This window comes from Austrofundulus limnaeus, unplaced genomic scaffold (genome assembly GCF_001266775.1).
Source record: "Austrofundulus limnaeus strain Quisiro unplaced genomic scaffold, Austrofundulus_limnaeus-1.0 Scaffold17, whole genome shotgun sequence".
NCBI classification, from domain to species: Eukaryota; Metazoa; Chordata; class Actinopteri; order Cyprinodontiformes; family Rivulidae; genus Austrofundulus; species Austrofundulus limnaeus.
In genome coordinates this window covers 587,145-603,513 of record NW_013952419.1, presented here as the reverse complement: position 1 = coordinate 603,513, position 16,369 = coordinate 587,145, and the positions used below count along the sequence as shown (strand labels likewise).

General features: G+C 37.5%; 1 protein-coding gene across 8 annotated transcripts in view; it reads right to left on the bottom strand.

The window, feature by feature from the left end:
• nrxn2a (neurexin 2a) overlaps positions 1-16,369 on the bottom strand; it is a 207,942-nt gene that overhangs the window by 82,166 nt on the left and 109,407 nt on the right. For 6 of the 8 annotated variants that reach the window (XM_014003140.1, XM_014003145.1, XM_014003143.1 and 3 more), the window contains 6 exons: positions 12,185-12,211; positions 7,024-7,143; positions 6,569-6,950; positions 4,245-4,435; positions 3,984-4,157; positions 2,306-2,425 (listed from right to left, as the gene is read on the bottom strand). In XM_014003140.1, coding sequence (XP_013858594.1) covers positions 2,306-2,425; positions 3,984-4,157; positions 4,245-4,435; positions 6,569-6,950; positions 7,024-7,143; positions 12,185-12,211 — 1,014 coding nt within the window. The remainder of the gene's footprint in view (positions 1-2,305; positions 2,426-3,983; positions 4,158-4,244; positions 4,436-6,568; positions 6,951-7,023; positions 7,144-12,184; positions 12,212-16,369) is intronic. The other 2 variants (XM_014003142.1, XM_014003146.1) reach the window with 1 other exon arrangement.

The window sequence follows — 16,369 nt, the reverse complement described above, 5'->3', positions numbered from 1 at the left end:
GCATGTGGGGCTGTGTTTTTGATACAAAAGTCTCATCAATGTACCATATTGGAACTGTCTCAGTAAATGATATAGAATTGTTCCTTTGACTTGATGTACTGCATGTACACATCTCCTAAAGTCCTGAAACATTTCAGCACTTTCAGGACCTTGGGCAGTTCCTTCAGCCCTTCACACTGTCTAAAGCAGTGGTTCCCAAACTTTGGAGTTTTGACCCTCAAAATACCAGCAGCAGAGACCTGAGCCCCCAACTGCTGTTGGATAATAAACATTGTTTTCACGTCAAAAAATAAGAGCATAGTAACAATATTCATTATGCTGGTTTTGTCCATTTTAAGTACACTAACCTTACTCTTTTGTAACAACAAAGGCAAAAAAAATCATTGTTAGTTGGTATTTTCTAATATAATTATTTCAGAAAAATTTTTCAGGACCCCACCTTGATGTTATAGTACCAGGAAATAGGTGCCTGAGAGCACAAGTACTGGGCAACACAGGTACCAGGGAAACATTGGTGAAACATTGGTACTGTGGAAAATAGGTACCAGAAAACATAGGTACCAGGGAGTACAAATGCTGGGCAACACAGATGCTGGAAAACAAGGTATTGGGGAACATATATTCTAAGGAACACAGGTACCTGAAAAAAACAGGTACCGGGAAACACAGGTAAACATAGGTACCAATGAACATGGGTACCATGAAACGTACCGGTATACATGAAGGAACACATGTACCGGGGAACACATGCAAGCTACTGCTGGATCATATCACAATCCACACTTGATGTCTAGAATAGTTAAAAAGCTTGGTTTGGTCAAAGCTTRGTATTTCTAGTTGTAKTGTTTCTAGTTGTTTAAGTAACGTGAGCTGCATCAGTGTAACTAAAACACCAGTAGATATAGATATTATAATTGGATGGGTTTCGAGAGAATGTTAGGAGGACTTGCATAATTCATTCTGTAACTTTATAATTAGTACTGAACTACKACAAACAAGGGCAAAGCTCTCAACCGGAGACCCTTTGAAGGGGGAATAAAAATCATGTTTTTGTTGTTTATACAGGAGAACATTTTTCTATAAAGTTGATTTGATTTGAAAAATGACAGCAGAGCTGTCGTGTAGCACCAACAACACAAACAATAAGGAAAATACAAAATATCAATGCATCACTTTAGTTGCTCAAAATTAAATCAAACAGTAAATTTTAGAAGWCAGAGAAGTGACGTGACATTTAAGTACACTTAAGCATTAAAAGGCAAAACATGAATGACACTTTTATCTTCAATGATTGTGTTGAATAATAAAAGGATACCAGTAATTCAACTCTTYGTACGAAAGGGGAAAAGAATGCACATTTGCAATTTAACAAGCCTTTTTTTTCTTACTAAAAAGATCAACATACGGTTTTAAAGTTACAATAACAAGCTTGCTGTAGATGTTATTTACCAGAATTAATGATATTTTTCAAGTTCAGGGTCCAAGGTTATTATCTTAAGATACTAATTTAGCTTGACAATTGATTATTATGCTTCCTTGAGTGAACACTAGCAGGATTAATGTATTTTTAACTTAGCTGCACACTTTTTAGATAATAAGAGATCTCATAGACTTGAAAGGATGAGTCTTAATTAGCAACATATTGACTTTCTTATTGCTTGTTGAATTTTCTCCTTAGATCCTGAACTGCAGTTGGTATGCGAACAAATATGCTTCCATCATCACCTCATCAGTGGTGAAATGRTTTTCTATTATTTTTTCTTACATATCGACTTTCTTACCAGGACCGTTATCGTCAAATTATCCTAAAATAGCCCCCCGACAGAGGTTTTATTTTGTGTTGTACTCTTATCTCTTTAATAACAATCACCACAAAGCACAATCCTTGCACTTATTCTGAACGACAGAGCAGCAAATGAAGCTCGACCTGCCATAACTGGACTAATAACATTACTTTTGAGCTGTTATACAGATTAAAAAGCCTTTAGTAGGTTTGTTTTTTATTTGCTCCTTGCGTGAATTCTTTATTTTTTAAATGAAGAGCTACCAATGAGTCTTAAACCAATATATTTTTACATTCTGCATATTTAAAATAACTTAACATTTTCTCTTTAAACACGTATTGATTGTTAAGAGAGAAAATGTCAAAAAGGTTGTAACAACACCAGAACATAATCCCTATGAACAAACGCACAACTGAAGTGGTAAGTTCTGCTTGGCTGAGTTCAATACCAAAACTAATTCCCTCCTTTTCAACACTGTGTAGGAACTCTAAGCATTAAACTCAGTCAGGAGTATTACTCACGGTCACTGCAGAACGGTCCCCCGTAGGTGGTCATGGTGCAGTCACAAGAGAAGCCCTCCCACAGCTGCAGACACACACCTTGGTGGTGGCAGGAGTCCTCTGTGCAGGTTGTGCTCGGACCTGCAGGGCGTTCACAGCAAACTGAGCAACTGATTTTTACCTTCACTCCCAAAACTTGTGATTTGTGCTGCCTGTATTTTGTGGTGTGTAATGTGTTTGCAACAGTCAGGAATGTGAGATAATGTAATTTAATCCAATAAATAAATAAAAAATGGAAAGAAATTATGGTTTATCTTGAGCACCGAGATTTACTTCGCTGCACTCCTTTTTATTCTGAAACTTTGGCAAAAATAAGTAGAGCGTGTTTCTTAACTAGTTATATAATAAGCTAGATGAGTTTTTAACAATCAAAATATCAGCCTTTTTWAAAAGTTAAACATAATACTAAAAAGCAGAACAAATCATCAATAGATAGCCACAAGGATGGCCAGGGATCTCTTTACCTTTCATGATAGCTACTTAGCTATTAAACTATTTCYATTTTATGCTGGCTTCAGAGGATTTATTCTCTTTACATGCATTTTACAATGCTATATTTCTTCATTTATTTTCAGAATATTTCAAATAAATGGCCCTATAAAAAAAWTWAAYGYAWGGTTTTSCTGCCTAGTCAGGCAAGCATCAGGACACACCCACCTGCCTGAAGATGGGTTTTACCTGCCCTGGGCAGTCGGGCATTGGGATTTTGTCAAATTCTTGTAGCTATTATTCTAGTTATTCTTCATGAAAGCTAGCTTGCTACCACGTTACTTAACTTTTTATGATTGTTAGCAAACTTCCAGGCTAGATAGATTTCAAAATAGCGAACTAGCTGCTAGGTTATTTAGCTGTCATGCTAGTTTCATTGATAATATTTTAGCTAGCTTGTAGCATGGTTGGTTGGTTGGTTGGTTGGTTGGTCGGTCAGTCTGATAGAATATGATCATATATTTTGCTCTGTATGTTTGTTCAAATTTTGTAGAAGTTTCTTTAATTTCCTGGGACCATTTTTAAAGATAAATGTGCTTTTAAGAGTTCAAACAGTCTTTTGTTTATGAGATGTTTTCAGGCATTTTCTCATTCCTGGTCTCATGCTTGTTGTTTTTGTTCCTCTTTCCACTTTGCTTAGTTACTGACTGTGACATCATCTACTGTGCCACAGCTGGACTCCATTTTCATCACCCCYATGTTTGTTGTTCTCTTCTGTTGTGTTTACTTATGCAACAATCATGTTAAAAGTTTTAAATAGCTACAAAAATAATCTCTTTATGAATTTTTAAAGGAGCCCAAACTACAAAGGACTTTTCTGTGTTCACATATTTGCCTGGGAAGATTTTTTGGCTGTATGGAGCCTTTGCAAGTCTCTCTGATTATCAAAAGCAGGTCAACTAATGAGCAATAATTMTGTTATAACTGTGAGAATGTAAAATTTGAATAATACAGACATATGTGTTTTCTGGACACGCATACAGAATCATTCATAGGAGCTGTTTGGAACCATAAAAAATGGGGCATCAGTCATCGGTCAGTTTCCCTGGTTTCATCCACAATATGTCACATTGTAGTACAATTCAACAAGATTATATATCAAAAAACAAAAACAACAACAAAAAAAAAACAAGTCTGTTTTCGTCCTCACCTCCGCAGCCTCGCTCGACCTCTCCCACCTTGTGGAGAGCATCTGCCAATAAGTCGGGGAGTCGTCCATTCAAGTCCATAGATGCCAGGCAGCCCTTGTATCCTTCTCTAGAGGCGATTAACCTGGGCAGACTGCTGTACATGCTCTTCCCAACACCCCCGATGTACAACTCTCCTGCAAGAGTTTTATTCATTTTAATGTCAAATTTAATTGGAAAATYTCCTGTTTTACWGTGGAGCCACGGAGKGGTTCGAAGCTCACCTTTRAGGTCCAGGTTGCGGGCTCCATTGGTGTGTTGAGTGACAGTGCGGGAGTCGATCTTAAGCACGTGCACYTTGTTGTTGTCGCGCGAGATCACCACGTTGTGCCACTGATTGTCGTTGAGGGGCTTGTCAGAGTTTCCCTTCATTAGTGAKGGTCCGTTTCCCAAGTCAAAAACATAATGAATGAACCTACAAAACAATACATTTCAKCACCAGTTATTTTCTTTGCCCCATGCCATATGCCATTTAAAAATAARTTCAYCAMTTTATGTTRCATGGTGTTTCCYCTGTCGGGGTTTATAARCACTAATGAGCGTTATTAAGTCTCTCATTGACAATCAAGCATTCAATGCAAACAAACTGTCCAAATCTGAAGTGAAGCCAGCATGTCTTCCTTTATATGAATCCATGAGACAGAGCCTGGCCAAAACACAATCTTGTTAAAAATCAAAGTTAAGCACCATCAATGGAAAAAGCTGCTACATTTCACACGTAACTCCGAGCAGCCGGAAAACTATGACAGAAGTGTTGGAAGCCATTTTATTGTCTGTGTTGTCTCTGTAAGCTTCTGCTGCTGACTCCAGATCTGAACAAGGCCTCCTGCTGACTAATTGCTTGCTGGGAGAGAAAGTCTGAGCCTGGTGTGACAGTGGGAAGATATGTTCGTTGCTTTGCTGGCTCCATTTACACCACCTCACTCTTGCCTCGCTCTTTGGAACAAAAGCACAGCTATGATAAATAAATCATAAACATATTTATGTTGCTGTCGACGTGCCAAATGTGCTTGCGTATGGGAACAAGTTTGCTTTTGGTTCAAATCCAAAGTTGACTCTACTCTCCAGTTGTACCTATCATTTTATGAACACTCTATTCACTAAGAATGTGTAGCACCTGGTTTATGCATCCAATTGAACTACAATGTGCTCAGCTACAATTTATTTGCATGGTTTTTCATATTACTAATAAATAAACAACATTTGTTTTTCTAAGCTTTTAGCCAAGTTTATGACATTTTTGTGACACCACATCTATGTTTAAATGATAGACCTGGAGGAAGAAGATATCAATTAGTGTCAGCTTCCACTAATTTTTTTACCTGTTTCATTTAGCAGATCAGCATTTCCAATAACTTTGGAAACRGTTAGCAGATCAGCTAACTTCCACTAAATTTAATTCTACTAATTTTCAGTGCTGCACACCTGCGTTGTGCACCTTGTGTGTAGTATCTTTAACACTTTCCAACAGAACAACTTGTGGCTTTAACTATTTGGTGGATGTAGAATTTGTTTTTATGAGCTTTTAACACATACTTTGGTGTTTCTGATAAAATGACAGACCTTGAGTTAGTGGTTATCAGTTATAATTAGCTTTCACTCATATTTTTACCTGTATAGTGGTAACTTWAGCATAATTACCATATTTATTCATGTATAATACGATCTCATGTATAATTTGAACCCCGCTTTTTTTTTTTTAGCTTAAAAAGCATAAAAAATTTAATCCTTAAACTACCTCCAATTCCATACAGACTTCAAGATTTTTCAGCCTTTGCAGTCTTTATACATATCAGTAAAATGATCATTGGACTGTTCAATTTATTTTAACAACATATGTACTAAAAGGTATTTTGACAACACAAATATACATTAGCTGTAGCAGCATCATATGAATTCTGGCATTTTACACATAGTCCACCAGGATGCGCCAACACAAAAGTCAGAGACTTCACATGAGATTTGGGCCATCTTGTGGGGGGAAAGCAGATTACTTCCTACTCGTGAGCTCTGGTGGGGAAATGTTTTTTCAGGGATACAAACTTTTTCAGAACACCGGTAGACGGCCGCCATTACAGACGAACATGTGTTTGTTGTTGTTCGAGTAGGAGCGGCCCGGTCGCACGCTAATGTCATTAGTTCACTATCATTACTGAGGTGCAGGAATACTCCCCCTCTTTTTTTCACATCATGTCGCCTGCTTGGATCTGTTATTATCTCGCTCTGAAGCACAGAGGAGTGTCAAAGGTAAGCTAGTTTCAACTGCTTTTTACGACGCMGTCTCATTTCCGGCATTTTGTGAATGAAGCCGATATTTCGGTTAAAACACAAAAGTAAAAATATTTATCCAAGTATAGTACTACCCCACAACTTTATGGATGATTTTATGGATTTAATTTTACGTATTTTACTTGAATAAATACGGTAATTTATGTAATTAACATACTGGCATTAGCAAAGCTAACTTTTGGTTAGCTGTGCCCACCACTGGTTAAAATTAATAATGTTCCCAATAGCCATTTTTAAATCTTTCCACTTTAGTACCTACCCTTTAACCAGTTCCACCATTATGAAGTCACTTCCATCTCCAGAGTTGTAAAGTATGAGGCCATCAGCATTGGTTGTCTTGAACTGGAAGAAAAGGTGCATGGAAGCGTAGGCCTGCAGCGTGGAGAAGGCCAAATAACTTGCTTGAGTTAGAAAAGTTACAGGGTTGGCCACAATGTGCCGCATGCCAAACCGAGCGTTGAGCTCGCAGTAAGAGATGTCCCCATTCTTGCACTGGTCCAGATATAGCATCCCGTTGAAGGAAAGCGCTTGCAGATGGCCGATAAAATTGGAAGGCATCACCGAGATGAAGCGCCGCTCTGTCATGATTCCTGTCTCGATGTTGTTGAACTCCAGGCGGGTGTGGGCGCCGGTCATGAGGCCTGCAGGGCAAAAGCATTAATTTCAAACCTTCGTCGAAACCTGCATCTCTGATTGCACCGACGGCTACTCTACCTTCCACTGTCGCATTGTCCACAGATAGCTGCAAGCTCTTCCCACGCCGCGTCACCTTCACCGTGTGCCACTCGTTGTCATTCAGCTTCTCGCCTACAAGAAGAATCTCTGGTCCTTTGCCTGAGAGGAGGAGAGCGTCAAGTGACAATCATACTGCAGAGAATGCTGTATCTTTCCACACAAGCTCTCAACTTGAGAAGCACTTTCAGTCTGAATACATTCATTTACTTATCACTCACGCACACATTTGCACAAAAAGCAATAATTTAAATACACTCTCAAAAAAATTAGAAATCCACAAAGCGACAACAGTCTGTTGAGGAGTAAATATTTAAAAAGGACTAAAATGGCGTGGCTCCTCTGTGAGTGGTTTGAATGAGGCATAGTGTGAGGTAACAGTCGAGGCCTCGGCTCAAACGTATTTAAATTACGGTGAAGAATTTCTCGACTATCCTCTGCAATTTTCGGTGGTTTAAAAATTAGGTCACAGTGGAGAGGCTCGCCACTGCAGCACCGTCAACCCAAATCAGTGCCCATGCAACAGGCTGACACGGCGGTTCAAAGGAGTTCTGACATCGCTTGGGAAACTAATTGGCCATGCCTAAGCCGACTTCGCCTTCAGGGGTTTGTCTGTCTAATTGAGCTCAGGGTGCAGGAGGACTACAAGGGACGCACAGAGGGCAATAAATTTAAAAAAACACCAGCTGGTTTCCAAGCACTACACCGTTACATCCTATGGGAAATAAAAACCACGCCTGGAGACCTTGTCCGGGGCGGCATATTAAGTGTCTCCGCAGCTCGCTGCATGACACCCGACGTCCACCTGCTGAATATTGACTCTGCACTTCAGGCAGATCAATAACATCCAATCCTGCKACCTCTGCATTTGATGAATTTGGTACAAAATTGAAAAACACAAATCACACGCAGGAGTCATGCTCAGAAGAACAGAAATGTCTACCTTTCGAAACCTCCAATGTGGAATTAGACATTTGGATAGGATTTGCTGTTATAAAAGAGGAGTCAGTGGAGCCTGTTTGTCTAATCAAGGTCCTGGAGAGCCACCATCCTGCATGTTTTAGAGGTTTCTCTGCTCTAACACACCTGATTTGAATGAATAGGTGATTATCAGGCTTTTGCAGAACTTGAAGAGGAAATGGAATCATTGAATCAGGTGTGCTGGAACAGGAAAACAAAACATGCAGAGGAATAGTATTAGACATCTCTGATCTAATTTGTGGTTTTATAGCTTCTATTTGGGTCTTTCAGAGAGCTTCGGTGTGTGTGAAAAGTGGTAAGATTACCTCCTAAAGTTTAAACACTATATTATTTATATCTTCTTTTTTTAAAAAACTATTATAAATGTATTAAAACAAGATTAGATCCCGTTTTAAACATCTTCCTTCTAATTTTCAACAAACACGCTGTGATCAATTGTCTGTTTCAGAGCAGAACATCAGTTACTGTAACTCTGGTTTTAGTGATTAAGAATTTAACAAAGAATATTCATAAGAAATGTGTCATGTTTGACAAATGAGTCCTGCTCAATTATACATCAGCCTTTACATATTTCCCTTACATCTTAACACGTTGTACTGAATAATTCAAATATTCTACAGTATATTGTGTTTTAAAAATTGTACAGTTATTAAAACCTAATAAGTCCAACGGAGGTTTGGTAGGTTTGGCTTTTAATCTTTACCAGAATGTAGTTGCGCAAAAATATATTATATTTAATGAAGTAGTTTATTAGTTGACACTCAGAAGGTCTCACTGAGGTGAAAAACAGACACGTTTATTTTTGTTCACAATTTTATTTTTTGGTGTTCCTGACAAAGCCTAAAAATCATTCAAAACTATTTTTCACTTGCCAAAATTCTTTTAAATTCTCTCATAAATACCAAGTAACTTTACTGGCGTCTAGTGTTCCTTAACAGGGGAAACTGATCGTATTGAAATCTATTATAAATGCATTTTCTGAGGCCGTATTTATCATATAAAATAATGCATAATAATTCATTTCAGTGTTGTGTTTTTTCCCCTTTTACATCTATTCCTCTACTTTTGATTTTATATTAATTAAGTGGTGTGCCGTTTTAAAAGCTGCAGGCAGAGGGATTGAACTGTAAGAGGTTGGTCCTTCACGGCTAGATGTTGCTGTGGAGTTCCCTCTCTAATCTCATCTGACAAAATCGTTTTAGTTTGAATGCAAGAGCAAAACACTCTTGTTTTGTGAATGAGTTTAAACAGATGTGTACACATGCTGGCTGAAGAATCGGATGAAGAATCCTTTGGTTTGACAAAACAAGMCCTCATTTTTAGGCTTCCCAAAACTCCAAGCTGCATTGTTTTAAATAGTCAAAAATCCTTTTTGACAAATTAAAATMAAAACTTAGTGTTTTTTGTATATTTTCGTCTTTATGAGCATTCAGCCGCCTCCCCTCCCTGTGGATTGGTTGAGAGGGTTTGACTAAAGATAGATTTGCGGTTAAAACAGAGAAACATCTTTCACATCGATGGCAAAGGTTATAGAAGTGCCAGAATGTAAAGAAGTGCAATGAGTATTGGATTATATTCCAAAGAACTTATAATAAATTTTAACAGTCATTTGGATGTAATATTTTTATGTCATATTTTTATTTCAGGCTAAAATAAAAAAAAAGACTAAATATTTTATTATGGACAGAAATATTTGAACAAATAGTATTCTGAAGCAGTTGTGTAAAGTGGTAAGTATTTCCCCCTAAGGAATGCTTACTATTGTATTTAAAGGACCTTCTGAGGATTGAAGTTAAAATAACAATGCATTTAGTCTCCTAAATGAAGTTTGAGCACATATTAAAATTGCAGCTTCTGTCAGAGATATATCTTTAAYGGAGGATTAAAATGTTTAGAGTATGATGTGTGCTATCCCATACATCAGATCATAAAAACCTTTGGCTTCAGCTGGCCCAAGTCTGAGCTGCACATGAGGTATCTGTTTTGTCTGGTTTGAGCCTCGCTTTAAAATCGAATTTGATTATTACTTTCAAACAAAGACCACTTCAAAGGCACGGTGCAGCTCCTCTGGATTCATCGTGTGCACGTTAATCAAACAGTGTTACGGTGATTCTGTAATATAAGAGGGTCTCAATTTCACAACGTGGGTAGTGCTCCGTTATTCTGCAGCGACACAGGAATTAATCAGGGGCCGTGCAGCAGAAACTGCTCTACTTTTACTCTGCCTCTGTTCAGATGGGCTTCCACCRCTGCATCTGCAAGATAGCTCACTTAAAAATAATCTGATTCAAGATGTAAAATAATCAAAATATTCAAATGGAATTGGCTAAATTTCCYAATAAAGCTCCTGAAGTGACAGTCGCCTAAAAAAATCCACAAACAAGGCATCCATTGTCTCATCCGCAGGACCCTCGTGCTGCATTCAGCCACTGCACTACATACAGAAACCATTTCATTTCACTCACACACACACACACACACACACACACACACGTGTGGATCTACGTATATGCAGTCTAGAGCCAGTGCATGAATGTACACTGCCATCTGCTGGTGGAAAAATGCATTTATAAGCCATAACCAAAGACATAAGATGGAGTATTTATTTTTCATGTATGCCAATTAAAGCATTTTTAAATATCTGTATAGTTTTTGCTTTATAAGTGACTATCCAGACACACACAGGCTCATTTTCATACACACTTACCTTAATCACTCGAAGGTGCAATGAGTTTAATATGACAGGTTTTAAATTCTAAAAWTATGCATTAAATGTTTTATCTAGACCCATGTTGTTTGGTTTATAGTCTTTACAGCTGCACTTCAGACTACCACCAGAAGACCAGACTGTGGCTGATTAGGTCTCCAATTTGATTAAATGTTTAATTATGTCTGAGAGTACATAAACAGCTGCTACAATATAGGCTTTAATAACATGTGATCAGGAATACAGTAAAACTAATTCTGCTCTTTCAAATTAAATATTTTATTCTATACTGTTATCAAAAACAGAAAGATTTGAAAATATTCAGTAGACAATGAACTGAATATATTTTATCAGCAGCGGCGGMCATGGTTCAGCTTATCAGCTAACAGATAATGGGGAAACAAATTTTCTGTTTAGTGCTTTTGCTAACTTTGAAAACGGTTAGAGGAGCTGTTAATTTAGGTTTTGCCAACTTATAGTCCGCTAACAGATAACTAATAAAACAACTTCTACAGTCCCATCGGTCTTCAGCTTCAAGGAGACAAAAATGTGTGACCCAGACTGAGTGACAGTTGGGTTACAACATGTATTTGCCTAATAAAGGATGATTTACGGGACGGGGAAACCCTGTGGCTGCCGCTGCTCATTACCTGGGCAGAGGATTCTATTTAAGTAAAGAAAAAAGAAAAAAATGTACACTTTGAACACTTTTTGTTGTTTAACAAAAACCTCTGTTGAGGAGCAAACTGTATTTTTTTGTGTTTACTTTAAAATTAACTTTGTAGTTGCAGTAATTACTTGTTATAATGTATTTTTTTTTTACCAGATAACTTGTTTCTGAAGAGAATAAATTAACTAATTATTCAGTCAGTTTAGTAATTAACAGTGATGGGCACAGCTAACCAAAATGTTAGCTTTGCCAACTCATAATGTGCTAACTACAAACCCCTAAACAGCCAAAGAAGTAAAAATCCAGCGAAGGCTAACACTAACTGTGTCACACGTCAATTTAAAAGTTAATAAAACCTCATTTAGCAGAAACTACTTGGTTCGGTTTTCAAAGTTAGTGAAAAAGTTTATCGGTTAAATTAAAAAAATAGTATTGCTCTTAGTTGCTAGCTGATTAGCAGAACCATGAAACTACAGCTGGTAGTAATTAAATGACAAACTAAACATGTTAAAAACCTTTATGTTAAATTGAGCCACATTCAATGAAAATATTGTGGTGCTAATATATTAAAGTGCAAAAAGTGTCCCTAATTTTAACTGTGCAGCCATTCACCAAATAAAGTTCTCATTTTTTTTGTTTATGATTATGCTTGAGAGAGAAACTGGAGTAAAATAAGTGAATTGTGTTCTGTTTCATGAATGAATACAGGCAAGAAGTACATGAATTAAAGCACATTGCAGGTTCTCTAAATCAAGGTAAAGGAGATAATCAGAGGAGACACTTACTGAGATTACAGTCTATCCTGATACAATCTGGTGAGAGAGAGAGTGAGATGGTGAGATTAAAAGAAAAAAAATGAGGAACAGCACAAAAGAGGAGAATATTTCACATCCTTCAAGGTATATTCTGCAGACAATCAAAACTTTTTCAGAGCCCACCATCCGGGGACAGACTCGAGAGTCTAAACCGCCACTTTCCTCTCTGCAGATTTCAGAACCAGTGAGAAGAAAAAAAATGTAAGAAAACTCAGTGTGAGATCAGCTCTGCTGGAGGCACAGCAAAGCCCATCTAAGTTAGGATCAATAAGAGCTTTATTGACCATAAAAGTAAAAAGTGCACCATCTTTTTTTATTTTTTATTTTATTTTTATTTTGTGTGTGTTTTCAGTGTCGATGTCAGCTCGGATGCAGCAGAGCGTGATTGTTTCAGCTACCGTGACTGATATATNAGAAATGTGGAGAAGTAAAAGTGAATTCATGCAAATTGTTAATTTGAGTTGGTGTTTTAAATTTAGCTTTGTTTTCAGTTTATTTTGTGTGTGTTTTCAGTGTCGATGTCAGCTCGGATGCAGCAGAGCGTGATTGTTTCAGATACCGTGACTGATATATTTACTGACATGTGCTCGGAGGAAATTCAGCATTCAACATTAAACGCTGTGAGGAAAGTCGTTGGAAGTGGACAGTAAAAACACACAAGTGTTTAATGTGCAGCAAAAAATGAGTTTTACCACCTAAACCATGGGTGTCAAACTCAGGGGCCACAAAACACAAAACTTGGTCTGAGCCTGTCAATATTTACTGGAAAAAAGGTTTTAATTTAGCAAACAAATTAGATTTAAAGAAATACAAACTCCTTTTTCCAAAATTACTACTTAAGCCTAAAACTTAATTTCATTTTCTGCAGTGAAGCTACAATTTTCGCAGAGATATGTTCTTAGACGAATTGTTAAAAAAAAAACTAACAAAAAACTAAATAGTAGATGCAGTCCAAAAAAGGCCTACAGTTCTGTTGGGTGGCATTGTAATGCAGCACACACATACCCACATCTATTTTGAAAACACCAACCTCATTCTTTTGTAACAAGTAAGGCAAAAAATTGCTGTTAGTAGTGATTTCTAAATGGAATTAAATCTGAAAATCTTTTCAAGACCCCTCTGACCCCAACTCTGGGAACCACTGATCTAAACCATCATAAAATCCTCACWTAAAGCAACTAACAAATGCGAGTAATAAGTTTTTATTGTTGGAATTTGCAATAAATGACCAACATCTCATCAAACTGACTGTCTGCACTTTTTAAAATCATGAATTGTTGAGTTGTGTTTTATATTTTGAACTGATGCACCTTTATTAAAAAAAATCAAAGAAAAAWAAATCAGACTTCTTCAGCTTCAACTAAAATTGCTATTAAGCCTTGTTGTGGTTCTTCAGGCTTAATGGCAATATATTTTTCTATTCCAGTATTAAATACAGAAGGAAAGCGGCGATTTGCACAACCTGCAGCCACGATGAAACTTACACCGTGAAAAAAAATAAAAAAATAAACCAAACATCTTCCTTCAGGCCAGCTTTAACAACTAAAGCTGCTAAATACCTTATAAATCCGTTATAAATCTTTAACTGCAGGGACTGGAAAAGAAATAAATTTGCTTATCATCCAGTCTTGTTCTGAAAAATTAAACCTAACGTGAAGTAGGGAGAACCCATCAGTGTAAGAGTCACGTGGCAGCGGAGTGCTCTCAAGCTGTCAACCATCACAGAGCAGTGGAAACAGACAGCCAGAGACCGGAGAGATCCTGCTTAGAGAGAGAGAGAGAGGGTGTGTGTGTGTGTGTGTGTGTGTGTGTGTGTGTGTGTGTGTGTGTGTGTGTGTGTGTGTGTGAGCATCCATCACTGGCGCTCCCTGCTCAGCGAAGTGACTCTAAACTGGACAGGCCAGTAAATGTGAGGTGATGGTACAACAATAGAAGCGTCCGCAGCGCGAGCGGTTTAAGTGGTGATATTTCAGAGTAATGATGGATCAGGTCTCTGACTGCCCTCTCCTTGAACTGCAGACAAGCCTTTGAAGGGCTGGAAAGAGCCGAGARGCTCAGGTGGGACCCGACCCCGGCGTGAACCGAGGGAGAAGAGAGAAGAAACAGGAGACAGGAAGAAGAAGCACCGTTATGGTAGTTTAAAAAGGCACAGCGCCCCTTTGGTTGCTTTTTGTTTATTCTTTTAATTGACATTATTTTAGTTCTGTGTTTGACTCAATTGGTGTTTTTGTGTTTTCATATCTTCTTAATGTTTTATAAAGGCACAAATGTCAACACTGTTCTGTTTCGTCAATCTTTGTTTCCTAAAACGAACGAGTCCAAGGGATTGTAGCTTTTTTTCCCCCAGTCGGCCTTACAGTAAATTGAAGAATAACTGGGTGTTGTTTGGGAGCTCTGATCTCTAGTGCCTAATAGGACCATGTTACCATGGAAACACAATGAGACTTTTGTCGAATGTCAAATCCTCTTTTTCTCCCCTTGTGCTCTCTGACTAATACTGTCACCATGAAATGAGGGCGAAATGTCAAAAAATGTCTTTTTAAAAAGGGGCAGGGAGTATCCAGTTTATTCATGAAAGCCCAAAAAGTCTTTTTGCCTAAGACTCTCTTAATCAAAACGTATAAACTAAAAAAATTAAAAAATAAAAAACGACAAACTGAAAATGAGCACAAGACCATCAGGTTTTAATTTTCACTAAATCAGTTTGATACGAGTCAGACAGAAATTGTGCTTTCAGAAAACAGAGTACCTAAACTATTAACAGTATGCTATTAATGCTAAGTATGCTTATGTGTTTAATGCTATATAATGCTATGCACATTATAGTCAATAGCTTAAAACTACCAACTAGCCATGTTACCTAGTGGCCAACAGCTAACGTATGATAAAATAATGAAAGTTCACCATCCATATRGTTATCATATATACCGTACAAATTATGTTAGTTAATTAACTAACTAGATAATTATAATTAACCAGCAAGTTGAAATCACTTAGTCACATTAGTTAATGGCCAGTAGCATCTTCTTTTAGCTTTTCCTTTTTCAGTGTTCGCCACCGCGAGTCCTTCACCTCTCTGTCCTCTGTGCTGACTCCAACTACCTCCACCTCTAACTYCATCCTGACCTGCAAGCTAACATCCATACAGCTAACACACATCATTTAGCCAGATTAGCAAGGAGCCACGGTCTTGTTAACTTCACAAATAAATAAGTTGACTCTACATGATGCTAATGTAGCTAAAGTTGCCTGGCAAATTTGTAATAAAATAGTAGTATTATTTTCCAGACWGGATGAAAGCTGTTGTAATGTCAGYATTAAATAYTGTGTTAGAATTTACTTTGAAAATTCTAAGAATCTTTTGCAAAATTTGCATTTGTTTTGAATACATTTTTTTGCAAGTTAATGAAATTGTGTAAAAGTCATGTGTGTGTACTTAATGTCAGTATTTCACAATGCATTGTGGTCTCAATAAATGCATGCCTACTTCCACTGCTTYAATACACTTAAGCTAAACAGTGTTCACACAGTATCTAACTATTTCAGCAACACACATTAAGGATGTTTTGCTATCATAACGTAAAGGCCTGACGCATTCCAGCACTTTCAGGACCATGGACTGTTCATTCAGTCCTTCACACTGTCTAAAGTCCTGAAGCAGTCCAGTACTTTCAGGAACTTGGACAGTTCCTTCAGCCTCTCACACTGTCTAAAGTCCTGAAGCATTCCAGTACTTTCAGGACCTTGGACAGTTCCTTCAGCCTTTCACACTGTCTAAAGCAGTGATTCCCAACCAGTGGTATACAAGCATGTTACAGGGGGTACGTGGAGTCACATGTGTAAAAAATAAGTAAATAAAAATAGGACTGAGATTGTAGGGCCCTATAATTTCCGCATTGCAGAAATTGCAGATGGATTCACGTAATGAACACAAAATGGAATCCAGCATAAAATGTGGAATCTCACAGAATTTGCCAATTTGGGTGAGTTTCTGACGTATTTTGGACTCTGCTGTTTTCTGCACCTGGCGTTGCCTGGTTTATTTATTTAATTACTTATTCACTTCGAAGGSAACATTTTTATCTTAATGTTTAATTTGAGCTCAAAAAATTAATGCATCAGAATTAAATGTTCTGGGAGTTAAATAAATACTTT